General features: G+C 39.8%; 1 protein-coding gene across 1 annotated transcript; it reads left to right on the top strand.

The window, feature by feature from the left end:
* The first annotated feature begins 4,491 nt into the window (after nt 1-4,491).
* On the top strand, nt 4,492-11,464 carry LOC138956487 (conserved oligomeric Golgi complex subunit 8-like). The gene is made up of 7 exons (XM_070327829.1): nt 4,492-4,525; nt 4,656-5,042; nt 7,106-7,144; nt 7,711-7,755; nt 8,242-8,430; nt 8,939-9,007; nt 10,614-11,464. Exons 1-7 carry the CDS (start codon nt 4,492-4,494, stop codon nt 10,964-10,966), a joined length of 1,116 nt encoding a protein of 371 aa, XP_070183930.1. The 3' UTR covers nt 10,967-11,464.
* Nucleotides 11,465-16,582: the final 5,118 nt, after the last annotated feature.

Raw genomic sequence — 16,582 nt, 5'->3', positions numbered from 1 at the left:
GATTAGGACAGAGCTTTCTTCGGAACACAGCCGCCAGATCTTACATGTTTGTTAAATGCGAATCTCGTTTACTAAGCGAGGGCAAATCCAATACAACACATTACGATACATTACAATGTACCGGGATACAATACAATACAAAACAACGCAATGCAATACAATGCAATGCAACACAATACAGTGCGATGCAATGTAATACAATACAATGCGAACAATACAATACAATACAATACAAAGTACTTAATACTCTTAAAATAGACATTCGGGGGCAGATGATAGGACAAACAATATATACCATTAACATCATAATACTATACGTGGATGCAGTAACGTAAGGTAGATTTCTGTGCTTGAAAAAAGGAAGACCAATAATTAAGTCGACATCATATATCTAAACTGTGCTTTCCTGAAGGCATGCTTCATGGCACGGTCTTCAAATCCTCACATAAACTCGCATAAGCCCCTTTACCAAGACAGCAAATGGAGTGGAAGCAGCATGCAGCAGCTGCAACAACAACAACAAACACAACAACGACAAAAACAACGACAACAAAAACAACAACAACAACAACAACAACAACAACACCAACATTTAATGATGCCGATGTTTTTTCTCTTTTGTAAAGCAGTCACGCGAGTTGTAAAGAAGCAAAGCTGTGTCGTCATACAAGTTTGGAAATAACCACAAAGACTGTAACACGCCTGTAGAGTTAAAGTTTATACCCGTTCTTTTCACTCAACTTCACACGATAATTTTGAACCAGGAAGTGGATCCTTCTATCGTGATAAAGCCTTGTCATATCGCGTAAACGTTCTTTCTGCTCAGAGCATGCAAAATGTGAAACGGTTTTATTCTTGAGAGAATATATGTTGCTGTGTGAATCACTTGTCGATACTTTGATCTAAGAGCAAGACAATTCTGTGTTGACAAACGTTATAGCGTGGTGAATCTTGTTTGCCTGGGTCGGTTTCGGTTTTCTTCACTCTAAAGTTATGGAAAACGTCATGTTTGTTTCCTTGTTATTATACTGCTGTCTTTTGATTACGGCTGGCACAGGTAAGGAAGGTTAACCAAATGTTACACACTCACTCGATGAAAGTTGAATGTATTCAATCCGTCAACCAAGCAATCCATTCAGTCATGTGCCCATCAATCAATTCATCCAGCGACCAATATATCATCGTCAATGACTCCTAACTGAAAATCTATTCGATAGGATGAAAGAGCGAAGAGTACGTACCACGTACCATTCACTGTCAGACAACTGTTCGAGAGCGAGAGTCAATATGCCACACGCCTGCATAAAGCAGACAATGGCTTGTAAATTGACACGTAGCCTTCATTACATTTAGTCAAGTTTTAATGTTTTAACGTAGAGGGGGGAATCGAGACGAGGGTCGTGGTGTATGTATGTCTGTGTGTCTGTGTGTCTGTGTGTGTGTGTAGAGCGATTCAGACTAAACTACTGGACCGATCTTTATGAAATTTGACATGAGAGTTTCTGGGTATGAAATCCCCAGACGTTTTTTTCATTTTTTCGATAAATATCTTTTATGACGTCATATCCGGCTTTTCGTGAAAGTTGAGGCGGCACTGTCACGCTCTCATTTTTCAACCAAATTGGTTGAAATTTTGGTCAAGTAATCTTCGACGAAGCCCGGACATCGGTATTGCATTTCAGCTTGGTGGCTTAAAAATTAATTAATGACTTTGGTCATTAAAAATCTCAAAATTGTAAAAAAAAATTAAAATTTATGAAACGATCCAAATTTACGTTTATTTTATTCTCCATCATTTGCTGATTCCAAAAACATATAAATATGTTATATTCGGATTAAAAACAAGCTCTGAAAATTAAATATATAAAAATTATTATCAAAATTAAATTGTCGAAATCAATTTAAAAACACTTTCATCTTATTCCTTGTCGGTTCCTGATTCCAAAAACATATAGATATGATATGTTTGGATTAAAAACACGCTCAGAAAGTTAAAACAAAGAGAGGTACAGAAAAGCGTGCTATCCTTCTTAGTGCAACTACTACCCCGCTCTTCTTGTCAATTTCACTGCCTTTGCCATGAGCGGTGGACTGACGATGCTACGAGTATACGGTCTTGCTGAAAAATGGCATTGCGTTCAGTTTCATTCTGTGAGTTCGACAGCTACTTGACTAAATATTTTATTTTCGCCTTACGCGACTTGTTTGTTTTTACCAACCTTGACGTTTTGAGACTTAACGAGATCTCATCGTACTTTCAAGCCTCGCCATGTTGACTGTCACCATATTTTGTTGTTGTGTGTTATTTTTCAGACGGTCAACTTGCTGAAGACGTAGAGATAGAAAACTGCAGTGGAAACGTTATTGACATTCAAGAAAATGCCAACAACACAATCATCTGTAAGGGTTTTAGAGTACTTGACACCATCGTCTGGACATTAGCAAAGAGTGATAGGGAGATACTAAAGGCCACGTGTTACCCCGAGAATTGCACTGAATATTCGCCCGGAACAGTGGACACGTGTGACTTTCACTGCAATGTCTATCAGTCTGACCACTTTGCTGTAGAGAGGTCACCGTCACACAGCACGCTGTTCTACCAGCAGTATGACCGGGAGGTGGACAAAGTTACCTGTGAAAGTCGCCGCTCTGGGACGACCAGGAGGACTAAGTGGTGTCATGTTAACGTTATACGTAAGACCTCTTTGTACATGCCGTTCGTTCTTTTGTTTTATATTTCTTCTTTTCTTTCTTCCCTCTTTGCTTCCTTTCTTTCTTATTTTCTTCGTGTGCATATTTTTAAAGAAAATGTAGACAACAAACATTAGTATTTCCTTTCTGGTAGGAATTCCAAATAGTGACAATTTCAAGAATTGGGCCACCGATGCACAGCAATACAGACAGAAACTCACACACACACACACACACACACACACACACACACACACACACACACACACACACACACACACACGCAGACACGGACACACACATACACATGCCGTTCGTTCTTTTGTTTTATATTTCTTCTTTTCTTTCTTCCCTCTTTGCTTCCTTTCTTTCTTATTTTCTTCGTGTGCATACTTTTAAAGAAAATGTAGACAACAAAAATTAGTATTTCCTTTCTGGTAGGAATTCAAAATAGTGACAATTTCAAGAATTGGGCCACCGATGCACAGCAATACAGACAGAAACTCACACACACACACACACACACACACACACACACAGACAAACACACACACACACACACACACACACACAGATAGATAGATAGATAGATAGATAATTTATTGCCAAGTGTACAATACATGAATGAACATAAAAAATACACGAGGAAAGCAGCTTGCTGTGTGATAAAAACAAAAATAAATAGCATTCATACATCACTGGCGCATAGCATCATACATACATGGGTAAGACAATTTGGTATCACAGTAACTAATACATACACTATACAGACATGGTGAGAACTATGAAACTCTAAGAGCTATCGGAACCACAATAAAAGTACGCAGAATAAGATAGGATCCCCCCCCCCCACTATCAACTACTGTAAGAACTGAACATGTTCCATACTGATAAAAAGTACCTCTAAGACAGCACATAAAAATAAACTCTTCCAACACATCACAGTGGTTAAAGAACGACTAAAACTACTAAAACATACTAGATGTGTATTCCGGTTATATAACCAGCTGCTAAAACATAGTCTGGCTTCATCGCGTCACAGTGGTGTCACCATACTAAAACCCACTCTATATATCACAGTATGTAATGTCAGCTACTAAAACCATACTCCTAGAGCATCCTAAAACGTGTCACAATCTGTAGAGTTCATTTACCGGTTATTAAAAGCCAGGACAGCCTGGGGGTAGAAACTGTTTCTGAGTCTTGCCGTACGGCATCTGAGGGTTCTGAGCCTGCGCCCCGAGAGCAGAGGCTGGAAGAGATGACCAGCCGGGTGTGTGGGATCCTGCATGATGGACCTACATTTCCTCATCATGCGCAGGATGTGAAGGGAGTCTATAGAGGGGAGATCTCTGCCAATGATCCTGCTGGCAGCCCTAACGACCTTCTCCAGTTTTTCTTTCTCAAACTGACACATAGACACACACATACACATAGACACACAAACACACACACACACACACACACACACACACACATGTGTGTGTGTGTGTGTGTGTGTGTGTGTGTGTGTGTGTGTGTGTGTGTGTGTGTGTGTGTGTGTGTGTGTGACTTATTTGACTAATTTTATTCCGTAAGTAGATTGCAAATCGAGAAGAGGTTGAGAGTGTGCGTGTGTATGTGTGTAGAGCGAGTCACAGAAAACTACTGGACAGATCTTCATGAAACTAAACATGTGGATTCTTCCAAATGATATATATACAGTATCCAGTCTGTTTTTCTCTTTTTTTTAGATAAATGCCTGTGCTGCTCGACGTATATCTTTCACTGTCAGACAACTGTTGGAGAGCGACAGTCACTATGCCCCACGCCTGCATAAAGCAGACGATGGCTGGTAAATTGACACGTAGCCTTCTTTTTTTTTTTTACCAACCATGACGTTTTGAGACTTGATAAGATCTGTGCGTACTCTTGGGCCTCGACCTGTTGACTTTCACCATGATTAGATGTGTGTTCTTTTTCAGACAGTCAACTTGCTGAAGACGTAGAGATAGAAAACTGCAGTGGAAACGTTATTGACATTCAAGAAAATGCCAACAACACAATCATCTGTAAGGGTTTTAGAGTACTTGACACCATCGTCTGGACATTAGCAAAGAGTGATGGGGAGATACTAAAGGTCACGTGTTACCCCGTGACTTGCGATGAATATTCGCCCGGAACAGTGAACACGTGTGACTTTTACTGCAATGGCTATCAGTCTGACCACTTTGCTGTAGAGAGGTCACAGTCAAACAGCACGCTGTTCTACCAGCAGTATGACCGTGAGGTGGACAAAAACGCAACAGTTTCCTGTGAAAGTCACTCTGGGACGTCCAAGAGGACTAAGTGGTGTCATGTTAACGTTATACGTAAGACTTCTTTGTACATGCCGTTCGTTCTTTTGTTTTTTATTTTTTATTTTATTTTTTCCCTCTTTGCTTCCTTTCTTTCTTATTTTCTTCGTGTGCATATTTTGAAAGAAAATGTAGATAACAAACATTAGTATTTCCTTTCTGGTAGGAATTCAAAATAGTGACAATTTCAAAAATTGGGCCACCGATGCACAGCCATACAGACAGAAACTCACACACAAACACACACACGCAGACACGGACACACACATACACACAGACACACACATACACATAGAGACACACAAACACACACACACACACACACACACACACACAGACACACACATACACATAGAGACACACACACACACACACACACACACACACACACACACACACACACGTGTGTGTGTGTGTGTGTGTGTGTGTGTGTGTGTGTGTGTGTGTGTGTGTGTGTGTGTGTGTGTGTGTGTGTGACTTATTTGACTAATTTTATTTTGTAAGTAGATTGCCAATCGAGAAGAGGTTGAGAGTGTAAGTGTGTACATGTGTAGAGCGAGGCACAGAAAACTACTGGACAGATCTTCATTAAACTAAACATGTGGATTCTTCCAAATGATATACACTATCCAGTCTGTTTTTCACTTTTTTTTTTTAGATAAATGCCTGTGCTGCTCGACGTATATCCGGCTTTTGACAAAAAGTTGAAGCGATACTGTGGCGATCTCATTATTCAGTTAAATGTTTGGTCAAACTTCGGACACTGTCGGTGAATACTTTTCAGTCCAATGTTGCTATGTAGGCTAACACATTATGTTTTCATATCGCTTTACGCGACTTTTATGCTTATACTGTTGTTGTTTCGTTCAATCAATCAGACACTAATCGCCCAATTTCAACGCTCGGATTTTTCATGAATTTTTAATATTCACTGAGACGAGGTATGTAACCTCTTTAGGCCAAAAAGAAAAATATGTCTGTTTCCGGTAACCCGACCGACCCTATTTTTAAGCGCCGACCCTAAAGGTTTTTTTCGCTTTTCGCACACACAAAAAAAACACCAAAAAAGGGAGGTAATCGGTCGATGAGACTTCACAATCTATGAGACTTACCTCCCGTTTTCGTCGTCACGCGAAAAAAACATGGCGGCCAATGACGCCGGGAAAAAAACAAAAAACGTAAAAAGACGTTAACAAAACGTAAGAAAAAGGTAAAAACAAAAATTTAAAAAAAATTAAAAACGACCGACCGACCTTATTTTTTTCGGCGATGTTACCGGAAACAGACATATTTTTCTTGTTGGCCTTATTCCTCCTTTCTTCAGTTATTCAAAGAAAGGAGGAGTTTTTGTGCGAAAGTTTGATCGAATCCTATTCACTCAACAAGTCTACCTGCACAGGCGATTGAATAATGCGCGGTTGTATAGTTCCGTGAAAATCTTTCAATTCTGTTAACACTTCTTGTCAGTTTCCCTGTTTTGGACTAAAATCAAGTACACATGCAGTTATGTTGTTATTCTGCTGTGGCGGTAAAGGCAGATAGTGTGTGTTCTGTTCATGTTTTGGTATTGCTCAGGAAATGTTCTTTCGTCGAATGGGACTAGCAGACGAAGTTTTACACCCGTATTCCAACGTTAAAAACTCCATGTATGAAGTTCATTTTTCTGGGGTAAAATAGTGTATGAAACCGCTGTATGTTCTTTGAAAAAAAGTTCAATGTTGGCTTTACTTTATTTATTCTACATTTGTATACACAAAATTTGGCTTGCAATAAAATACAATGAAAACCTTCATCAGTATTTATTGTGCCGTCTTATCCAAATAATATAAATGTGTGGTTATACTCGAGCCTGCGGTGAAGACTTTTCAGTCCAGTGTTGACGTTTATAGTCTGTCAGATTGACTGATTGCTTTCTTATCGCTTAACGCGACGACCGTTAAAAGACCGTTGGGTCGAAATACCTGTGAATGTATTGTTTTGTCAACAACAAACGTTCCAACAACCTACCTTTCTTGTTTTTGTATGCTTAACGCGACGATTTGTTGATGATTTTATTGTTGTTTCTTTCAATCAATCAGACACTAACCGCCCAGTTTCAACGCGTGGTACGACAACAGGTTCGTATGTATTTTTTTTCTAATTCGTGTTACATCAAACTGTGGTAAAACAACTAAACAAACAGATGATCAGGTCGGTCAACAAACAGATGATCAGGTCGGTCAACAAACAGATGATCAGGTCGGTCAACAAACAGATGATCAGGTCGGTCAACAAACAGATGATCAGGTCGGTCAACAAACAGATGATCAGGTCGGTCAACAAACAGATGATCAGGTCGGTCAACAAACAGATGATCAGGTCGGTCAACAAACAGATGATCAGGTCGGTCAACAAACAGATGATCAGGTCGGTCAACAAACAGAAAATAGAACATGCACTCTCTCGCGTGCTAACTCACTCGCTTACCAGGCCACAAAGCAAACAACTGTCTAACATTTCACGATGGTCGAAGGAGAATGCGTGACAGCTGCTTTATAAAGTGAAGTAATTCTAGGAATTACCTTATCATCCTTTAAGCCTGGTTTTCCACAGAAGGCTTGGCGGGGAGACGGGGGAGGGTGTTGCAAAGTATTATAACAGATCCCTAGCTGTATTCATGTAAGTGTTGCATCTTTTCTTTCAGCTACAAGCAGTCTTGACGTTTCGCCCCTACCTGACAGCGTCGACTGTACGTATTGTCTGGTGTATTTTCGTATTTTCTGGCTTGTGTAAATGTAGCTACCTATATGAGAAGTGAGGATTAACTACTTGGCGGGCAGAGGGAACAGAGTACCTTAATTGTAGGCGCAAAAGCTTCTACCTATGTTTATGACAATATCTGATGTAATTTATCTGCAGTTCACTACTGGATGGTAACGAGTTCGTCTGTAACATTTATACTATTTCAAGTAGCCTCAGAGACCATACACAGTCTCTGGTAGCCTTACTATGTGGTTTGGTAAAGTTGCTTTTCCGTAAACAAATCATTAAAGTGAAAGAAAACGATTAATTCAAGCCAGTTATTTAATAGCTTTTAGTTCCGTTATTGTGCACGGATCTTGCCCCGAACAGTATCTATATAAATATGAATCTTAGAGTGTTATAAGTGGGCACTTAATATCAACTCGATCCAAATCAAAATCTGATCAGCTTAATAATGGTTTGTTTTCCACAGATACTTCGCCTAGAACACAGGAAGAGAACGACCTTCCCATGGGAGCGCTTGTTGGTGGCATCGTGGCTGGTGTGGCCGTCATCATCATCGTGGTGGTCGTCGTGGTGGTTTGCGTAAGGAGAAAGAGAAAACAGAAGCCTGCTGGAAGTGCGCTCGGGTCTAGCAATGACACTGCAACAGAGAACGACGGTAAGCGGTTTGCACACAATACAGTGTTCTACATGAAGATGATCGAACTTGTAGCAAAGACCTGCACGCGTACGTGTATATATTGCGTCACCCGCAACTCACTTTTGTCTCCAATGTTCCAAATCATACGTTGTTTTGCTCCCACCAAGACTGCAGATCTTGGCAAACGCGTGACGTAAAAACTAGATTTGATGACGTTACCCGTACATGTACCCGTACACGTGCTTAAAATTGCCACATCTAGATCTTGCTAATGTGTCCCTATCACCAAATTGAATTGGCTGTGTTCTCCATAATATCCCCAAGTCATGTGTATTGTTACCCATGTTATATGGGTGGTGCTGGTGGGTAGGGAGGGAGGGGAATGTTGATGTTCCGTTGATTGCTTGGGCGGTTACAATCTATTAAAACAAAAACACCTTTGAACGAGAATAGTTATATATATATATATACTCAAAGAAATGAACGTCGTGTCCAAGTTTTTTTCTTTGTGTTTTTCCTGACACAGACTTTGAAGAACACGTCAGCCCAATGTACTCTACCAGCGACGGACCAGACGCTTCACAACAGAACGACGGTAAGAACAAATACACATTTATGTTTCGTGTTTTTGTTAAGCCATTCTTGAAAACATATTCCTTTTGTCTTTTTCTCTCCTTTTTATATTTAGTCAAGTTTTGACTAAATATTTTAACATCGAGGGGGAATCGAAACGAGGGTCGTGGTGTATGTGCGTGCGTGCGTGCGTGCGTGCGTGTGTGTGTGTGTGTGTGTGTGTGTCTGTGTGTGTGTGTAGAGCGATTCAGACCAAACTACTGGACCGATCTTTATGAAATTTCACATGAGAGTTCCTGGGTATGAAATCCCCGAAATTTTTTTAATTTGTTTGATAAATGTCTTTGATGACGTCATGTCCGGCTTTTCGTGAAAGTTGAGGCGGCACTGTCACGCCCTCATTTTTCAAATAAATTGGTTGAAATTTTGGTCAAGTAATCTTCGACGAAGCCCGGACTTCGGTATTGCATTTCAGCTTGGTGGCTTAAAAATTAATTAATGACTTTGGTCATTAAAAATCTGAAAATTGTAAAAAAAAATAAAAATTTATAAAACGATCCAAATTTACGTTCATCTTATTCTCCATCATTTTCTGATTCCAAAAACATATAAATATGTTATATTTGGATTAAAAACAAGCTCTGGAAATTAAATATATAAAAATTATTATCAAAATTAAATTGTCGAAATCAATTTAAAAACACTTTTATCTTATTCCTTGTCGGTTCCTGATTCCAAAAACATATAGATATGATATGTTTGGATTAAAAACACGCTCAGAAAGTTAAAACAAAGAGAGGTACAGAAAAGCGTGCTATCCTTCTTAGCGCAACTACTACCCCGCTCTTCTTGTCAATGTCACTGCCTTTGCCATGAGCGGTGGACTGACGATGCTACGAGTATACGGTCTTGCTGAAAAATGGCATTGCGTTCAGTTTCATTCTGTGAGTTCGACAGCTACTTGACTAAATGTTGTATTTTCGCCTTACGCGACTTGTTCCGTTTTTTTCCCGTCTGTGTGTATAGTCCTTCTCCGGGCGAGAGCTGGTTGAAAAAGAGGTCACCTGTATGCTGACGCCACAACACCCGGAAATAAAGATTAATCTTATGTTTTCTTATGTTAAGTATTTTTTAATGTTATTTTTTGTAATGTTATCTAAACAACAAGATGACTGTGGGTGAACAAAGTTGAACATTTAAAGAATTCTGTACAGTACAAAGACCGAAAGACCGAAGGTCGAATTGTCGACTATGGAGGCTTCTTCGGGACAACAATTAAAGGTTATGTTATGTTATGTTATGTTATGTTATCTCTCTCTCTCTTTATGTATGAATGTCTCTCTCTCTCTATCTCTCTCTCTCTCTCTCTCTCTCTCTCTCTCTCTCTCTCTCTCTCTCTCTCTTGTTCTCTCTCTCTTTCTTGTCTCTCTCTCTCTCTGTTTTTTCTCTCTCTCTCTCTCTGTATCTATCTTCTCTTTCTCTCTCTCTTGTTCTCTCTCTCTTTCTTGTCTCTCTCTCTCTCTGTTTTTTCTCTCTCTCTCTCTCTGTATCTATCTTCTCTTTCTCTTGCCCAATACCCCTTCTCCCTCCTCCTTGCCCCTCTGTCTTGATTCTATTTTTCTGTTCAGAAAACACGTACGAAGTACCGGCACATCGACCTCCCAACGCTGAACCTGAGCATGTCTACAACGACAGCAACACAGCTACAACAACAACCACAACGACGCCTTCACACTCCATCGCAACCACCACCGGCGACCTGCGCAACACCACTACCAACCAACGTCGAGGACATGGGAAGAAATCGGACAATGTCCATCACAATCCTGTGTATGTCAATGAAAATCCGCCTGGGGAGGAGAGCTCGGGTTTGCAACAACATCCTACCTACGCGAATGATCATCATCAAACGGCTCAAGGAGATGTTGATGCCAATCGTGATTCTAACCCTTACGAGATCAAAGACACTGGTATCAATTGAAGAAGAAGAAGAAAAAGAAGAAGAAGGAGAAGGACGGAGAGGAAGAGGACGACAAAGAAAAGTTACTTTAACAAAACAACGAAAAATGTCCACAACCGTCATGCCATGTGAATTCCATCAACAGTTCAAACATGCGCATTTCTCTCTGAAGCTTCATTGTTTTGACCTTAAACAACAACAACAACAACAACTGGGTAATAAGATTGTGTCCGCAAAGGATAGCATTTGTAATGATGCTTTGCAAAAAGTATATACACGCATATTAATTTGATAGTTATGCTTTATTTATGATTGTACTACAATACATGTTTCCTTTTTGTGTAGATGTACATCTACATGTACCCCGTTTGTGAGGGGTTAATGTGTGTATCTGATATAGTTATGTCTGTAAGAGAGACAACGAAAGAAGAGAGAGGAGGGATGGAGTATGTATGTTGTTGGGAAGTGTTTGTTTGATAGAGAGAGAAAGAGAGAGAGAGAGAGAGAGAGAGATAAGGAGAGAGATAAAGAGAGAGATAAAGAGTGAGAGAGAGAGGGGGGGGGGAGGGGGGGTTAGAAGTTCTTTGTCGGAAAAAATAATGGATATCGATAGGTTTAGTGTCATTTGGGAAAATGTTTAGTAATTCTGTTAATACATTTCTCCATATAATTGAAGGGCCGTTTTTATATTTAGTCAAGTTTTGACTAAATATTTTAACATCGATGGGGAATCGAAACGAGGGTCGTGGTGTATGTGCGTGTGTGTGTGCGTGTGTGTGTCTGTGTGTGTGTGTAGAGCGATTCAGACTAAACTACTGGACCGATCTTTATGAAATTTGACATGAGAGTTCCTGGGTATGAAATCCCCGAACGTTTTTTTCATTTTTTTGATAAATGTCTTTGATGACGTCATATCCGGCTTTTCGTGAAAGTTGAGGCGGCACTGTCACGCCCTCATTTTTCAACCAAATTGGTTGAAATTTTGGTCAAGTAATCTTCGACGAAGCCCGGACTTCGGTATTGCATTTCAGCTTGGTGGCTTAAAAATTAATTAATGACTTTGGTCATTAAAAATCTGAAAATTGTAAAAAAAAAAATTTTTTATAAAACGATCCACATTTACGTTTATCTTATTCTCCATCATTTGCTGATTCCAAAACATATAAATATGTTATATTCGGATTAAAAACAAGCTCTGAAAATTAAATATATAAAAATTATTATCAAAATTAAATTGTCCAAATCAATTTAAAAACACTTTCGTCTTATTCCTTGTCGGTTCCTGATTCCAAAAACATATAGATATGATATGTTTGGATTAAAAACACGCTCAGAAAGTTAAAACAAAGAGAGGTACAGAAAAGCGTGCTATCCTTCTTAGCGCAACTACTACCCCGCTCTTCTTGTCAATTTCACTGCCTTTGCCATGAGCGGTGGACTGACGATGCTTCGAGTATACGGTCTTACTGAAAAATGGCATTGCGTTCAGTTTCATTCTGTGAGTTCGACAGCTACTTGACTAAATATTGTATTTTCGCCTTACGCGACTTGTTAATAATGATATATGCTTTGACATGTGAGGAGATGCAATTGTATTTTGCTTTTAACACGGGTTGTTCGCAGTATGTGACGCTTAACATCAACTGGTATTGTTTGCAGCTTGAATAATTTATGTATCATGAAATATCTTGTTTTGATAACCTACACGGCTAACTCAACCTGTTTAAATCAAGGTGATTGTGAAACGTCGCCGTTATTTGTTCCGTGTTCTTCATTCTAACGTGAGTACAGTGCTTTTTGGTCTTTTTGTGTTTTAATCAAACCACCATGCAAGATTATTACAACGTTATCAATCAGAGATGACTCTCGAATGCCTCCCATTAAAACATATTCTAACTGACTTCAGATTATTTTACCTGCTTCCTTTGTACAGCACTATCCTTTCAAAATGTGGCTACCGAGATAATAAAAATCAACTCGTTCGAGAGCAGCGAATAAGTTAGGCACAAACAAAGATAAATAAAGCTGCTTCTGAGCGAGAACATGTAGATAGAATCTAATTTGTCGATGAAAATATGTGAATGATTGATTAATCAATTGCTTTAGAAATTGAGATTGGGAGGGGACAAGTAACTCATAATAAACTATTTGTTTATTGATTCCAACATTGACTTAAAATGTGTGTTACAATACAGTATACTCTGTGTGTGTGTGTGTGTGTGTGTGTGTGTGTGTGTGTGTGTGTGTGTGTGTGTGTGTGCGTGCGTGCGTGTGTGTGTAAACATATGCGTGTGTGTGTGGGTGGGGTCTGTGTGTCTGTTTGTTACAACTACCTTTTCTGAACTGTTCCAACTACAGTTACATGCACACACGCAGGAATACACCGAAGCAAGCAGCTACACGACAGAAACACCCTCACGTTAATTTTCCTCATTCCCAATCGTTTTCCCGTAGCGGAGACTCCAAATCTAATGTTTCGACCAAACGTTTATAACATTACCCGTTTTCAATCTTTTTTGTTCAAGCATAAATGACAAGAGGGAGAAATTATCTGTCAAAGGAAGGGTGAGAACGCAGATACATAAAATATCACAGGGTAGAGGCAGCAGTATTCAGCTGCACTCAAGCATCAAATGACTCATCAACAAAATACTGTCAACGCCTTGCTGTTTATAACACACCCACACCCATACATACACACACACACTCACACACACACGCACACACACACACACACACATACACACACACACACACACACACATACACACACACACACATACATATATATATATATATATACACACACAAACATACACACACGCGCTCGCACATCCCCCCCCACACACACACACACACACATACACACACACACACGCATATATATATATATATATATATATATATATATATATATATATATATATATATATATATATATATAAATACTAGATGAATACCCGCTTCGCCGGGTACGGCTTCGCCGGGAAGAAGTCGAGCCAAATACCCGGCTGCGCCGAGGACCCGGCTTTGCCGGGTGTACGCCGGCATTGCCGGCGCACCGCACGAAGGAAGGGAGATAAACGCGCAAAACACTGGAGAAGAGTAATACCCGACTTCGCCGGGACAGTGACCTTCTAAAAATAGTATAACAGGAATATGGATTGAGCGTTGTCGACAGTGACCTTCTAAAAATAGAAACGGGAATATGGATTGACGCCACACGAAGGAAGGGAGATAAACGCTGAAAACACTGGAGAAGATAAGGAAGAGTTACTGGGAATGGATCCAGAGAAAAACCAAAATCGGTTCAGCGCTGCGCGCTGAGAGCACGTGTTGAAATATCTCATCGACCAGGTTGTGTCCGGGGTGTACCTGCATATGGCCACCAAATTTGAAAGAGATCCATCGAGAACTTTGGCCGTGCATCGCGGACACACACACATACACACACACCCAAACACACCCTCACACAAACCCAAACACACACACACACACACACACACACACACACAAGTCGTATATATATATATATACTTATATATAAATATATATATAGATATACACACACACACATACACACACACATATACACACACACGCACACACACACACACACACACACACACACACACACACACATACACACATGTACACATGCACACATACACAAACAAACACACACACACACACACACACACACACGTACACACACACACACACATACACACACATACACACACACACACCAAACTCCGCTAGCACTTAATTTACTCATACATTCCTGATCAGTTTTTCTTCAGCTAAGACCACAAAACCGGATGTCAATATATATAATACCTCACATACTTCAGAACAAAGAGACGGTGAAGTAACACGTCTTCAGACACAAATAAAAACATGAAATGAAAATGAAATAATATTATGTATGAAGGAAGCAGGAAAATGCAGCCAGTATTTGACTTTTGATACTGCAGTGTTGGAGAAACTGGTATCCAGCTGCACTGAGCGATTACACGACACGTAACAATTGTATCTGCTCTTTGTGAACGAATGCTTGTTATCTCGTTAGCACGGCTTACACACGTGACCGATTAGGACAGAGCTTTCTTCGGAACACAGCCGCCAGATCTTACATGTTTGTTAAATGCGAATCTCGTTTACTAAGCGAGGGCAAATCCAATACAACACATTACGATACATTACAATGTACCGGGATACAATACAATACAAAACAACGCAATGCAATACAATGCAATGCAACACAATACAGTGCAATGCAATGTAATACAATACAATGCGAACAATACAATACAATACAAAGTACTTAATACTCTTAAAATAGACATTCGGGGGAAGATGATAGGACAAACAATATAAACCATTAACATCATAATACTATACGTGGATGCAGTAACGTAAGGTAGATTTCTGTGCTTGAAAAAAGGAAGACCAATAATTAAGTCGACATCATATATCTAAACTGTGCTTTCCTGAAGGCATGCTTCATGACACTGTCTTCAAATCCTCACATAAACTCGCATAAGCCAATTTACCAAGACAGCAAATGGAGTGGAAGCAGCATGCAGTGGCTGCAACAACAACAAACACAAAAACGACGACAACAACAACAACAACAACAACAACAACAACAACATTTAATGATGCCGATGTTTTTACTCTTTTGAAAAGCAGTCACGCGAGCTGTAAAGAAGCAAAGCTGTGTCGTAATACAAGTTTGGAAATAACCACAAAGACTGTAACACGCCTGTACAGTTAAAGTTTATACCCGTTCTTTTCAGTCAACTTCACATGATAATTTTGAACCAGGAAGTGGATCCTTCTATCGTGATAAAGCCTTGTCATATCGCGTAAACGTTGATTCTGCTCAGAGCAAAATGTGAAACGGTTTTATTCTTGAGAGAATATCTGTTGCTGTGTGAATCACTGTCTTGTCGATACTTTGATCTAAGAGAAAGACAATTCTGTGTTGACAAACGTTATAGCGTGGTGAATCTTGTTTGCCTGGGTCGGTTTCGGTTTTCTTCACTCTAAAGTTATGGAAAACGTCATGTTTGTTTCCTTGTTATTATACTGCTGTCTTTTGATTACGGCTGGCACAGGTAAGGAAGGTTAAAGGCACAGTAAGCCTCCCGTAAACCATCACAGATATTGTCAGGCTTTTACACACAGTACAAACACCCTTTCATTTAAACACTCACCGCTTAAAAACATCCTAGGTGCCCTCCGTAAAGAGCGAGCAATTTTCAAAGAATTTATTTTTGCGTGGTGTATCTTACCCCTGAGCCATCGTGAACCTGTGTGATCCAGTTTCCCTTTTTCACAATGTAGTCGTCAGTTAGTAATTTGAATGCGACTCGATGTGAGCTTATCTACAATAGCAAGTTAGTATGTACCTCTCACTATGCACGAAACAAACGGCTGTGGTTCACAAGAACTCCAGCGATGGGTTTTGACTGTCCAGAGGAACTGGCGATAGGCCATAAATCGTCGTCTGCTAGGAGAACCACGACCTCGCGTGACCTGGTTCCGGGCTCCCTTTTTTCAAACTTTCAAAACGTTGAATTGTACTGATCTTGTCTTGATGAAAAAAAGAATTATTATATGATTTAAAAA

Source organism: Littorina saxatilis, unplaced genomic scaffold, assembly GCF_037325665.1.
Source record: "Littorina saxatilis isolate snail1 unplaced genomic scaffold, US_GU_Lsax_2.0 scaffold_809, whole genome shotgun sequence".
NCBI classification, from domain to species: Eukaryota; Metazoa; Mollusca; class Gastropoda; order Littorinimorpha; family Littorinidae; genus Littorina; species Littorina saxatilis.
The sequence above is the reverse complement of the archived record's forward strand: the minus strand, read 5'-3'. Positions and strand labels throughout refer to the sequence as shown.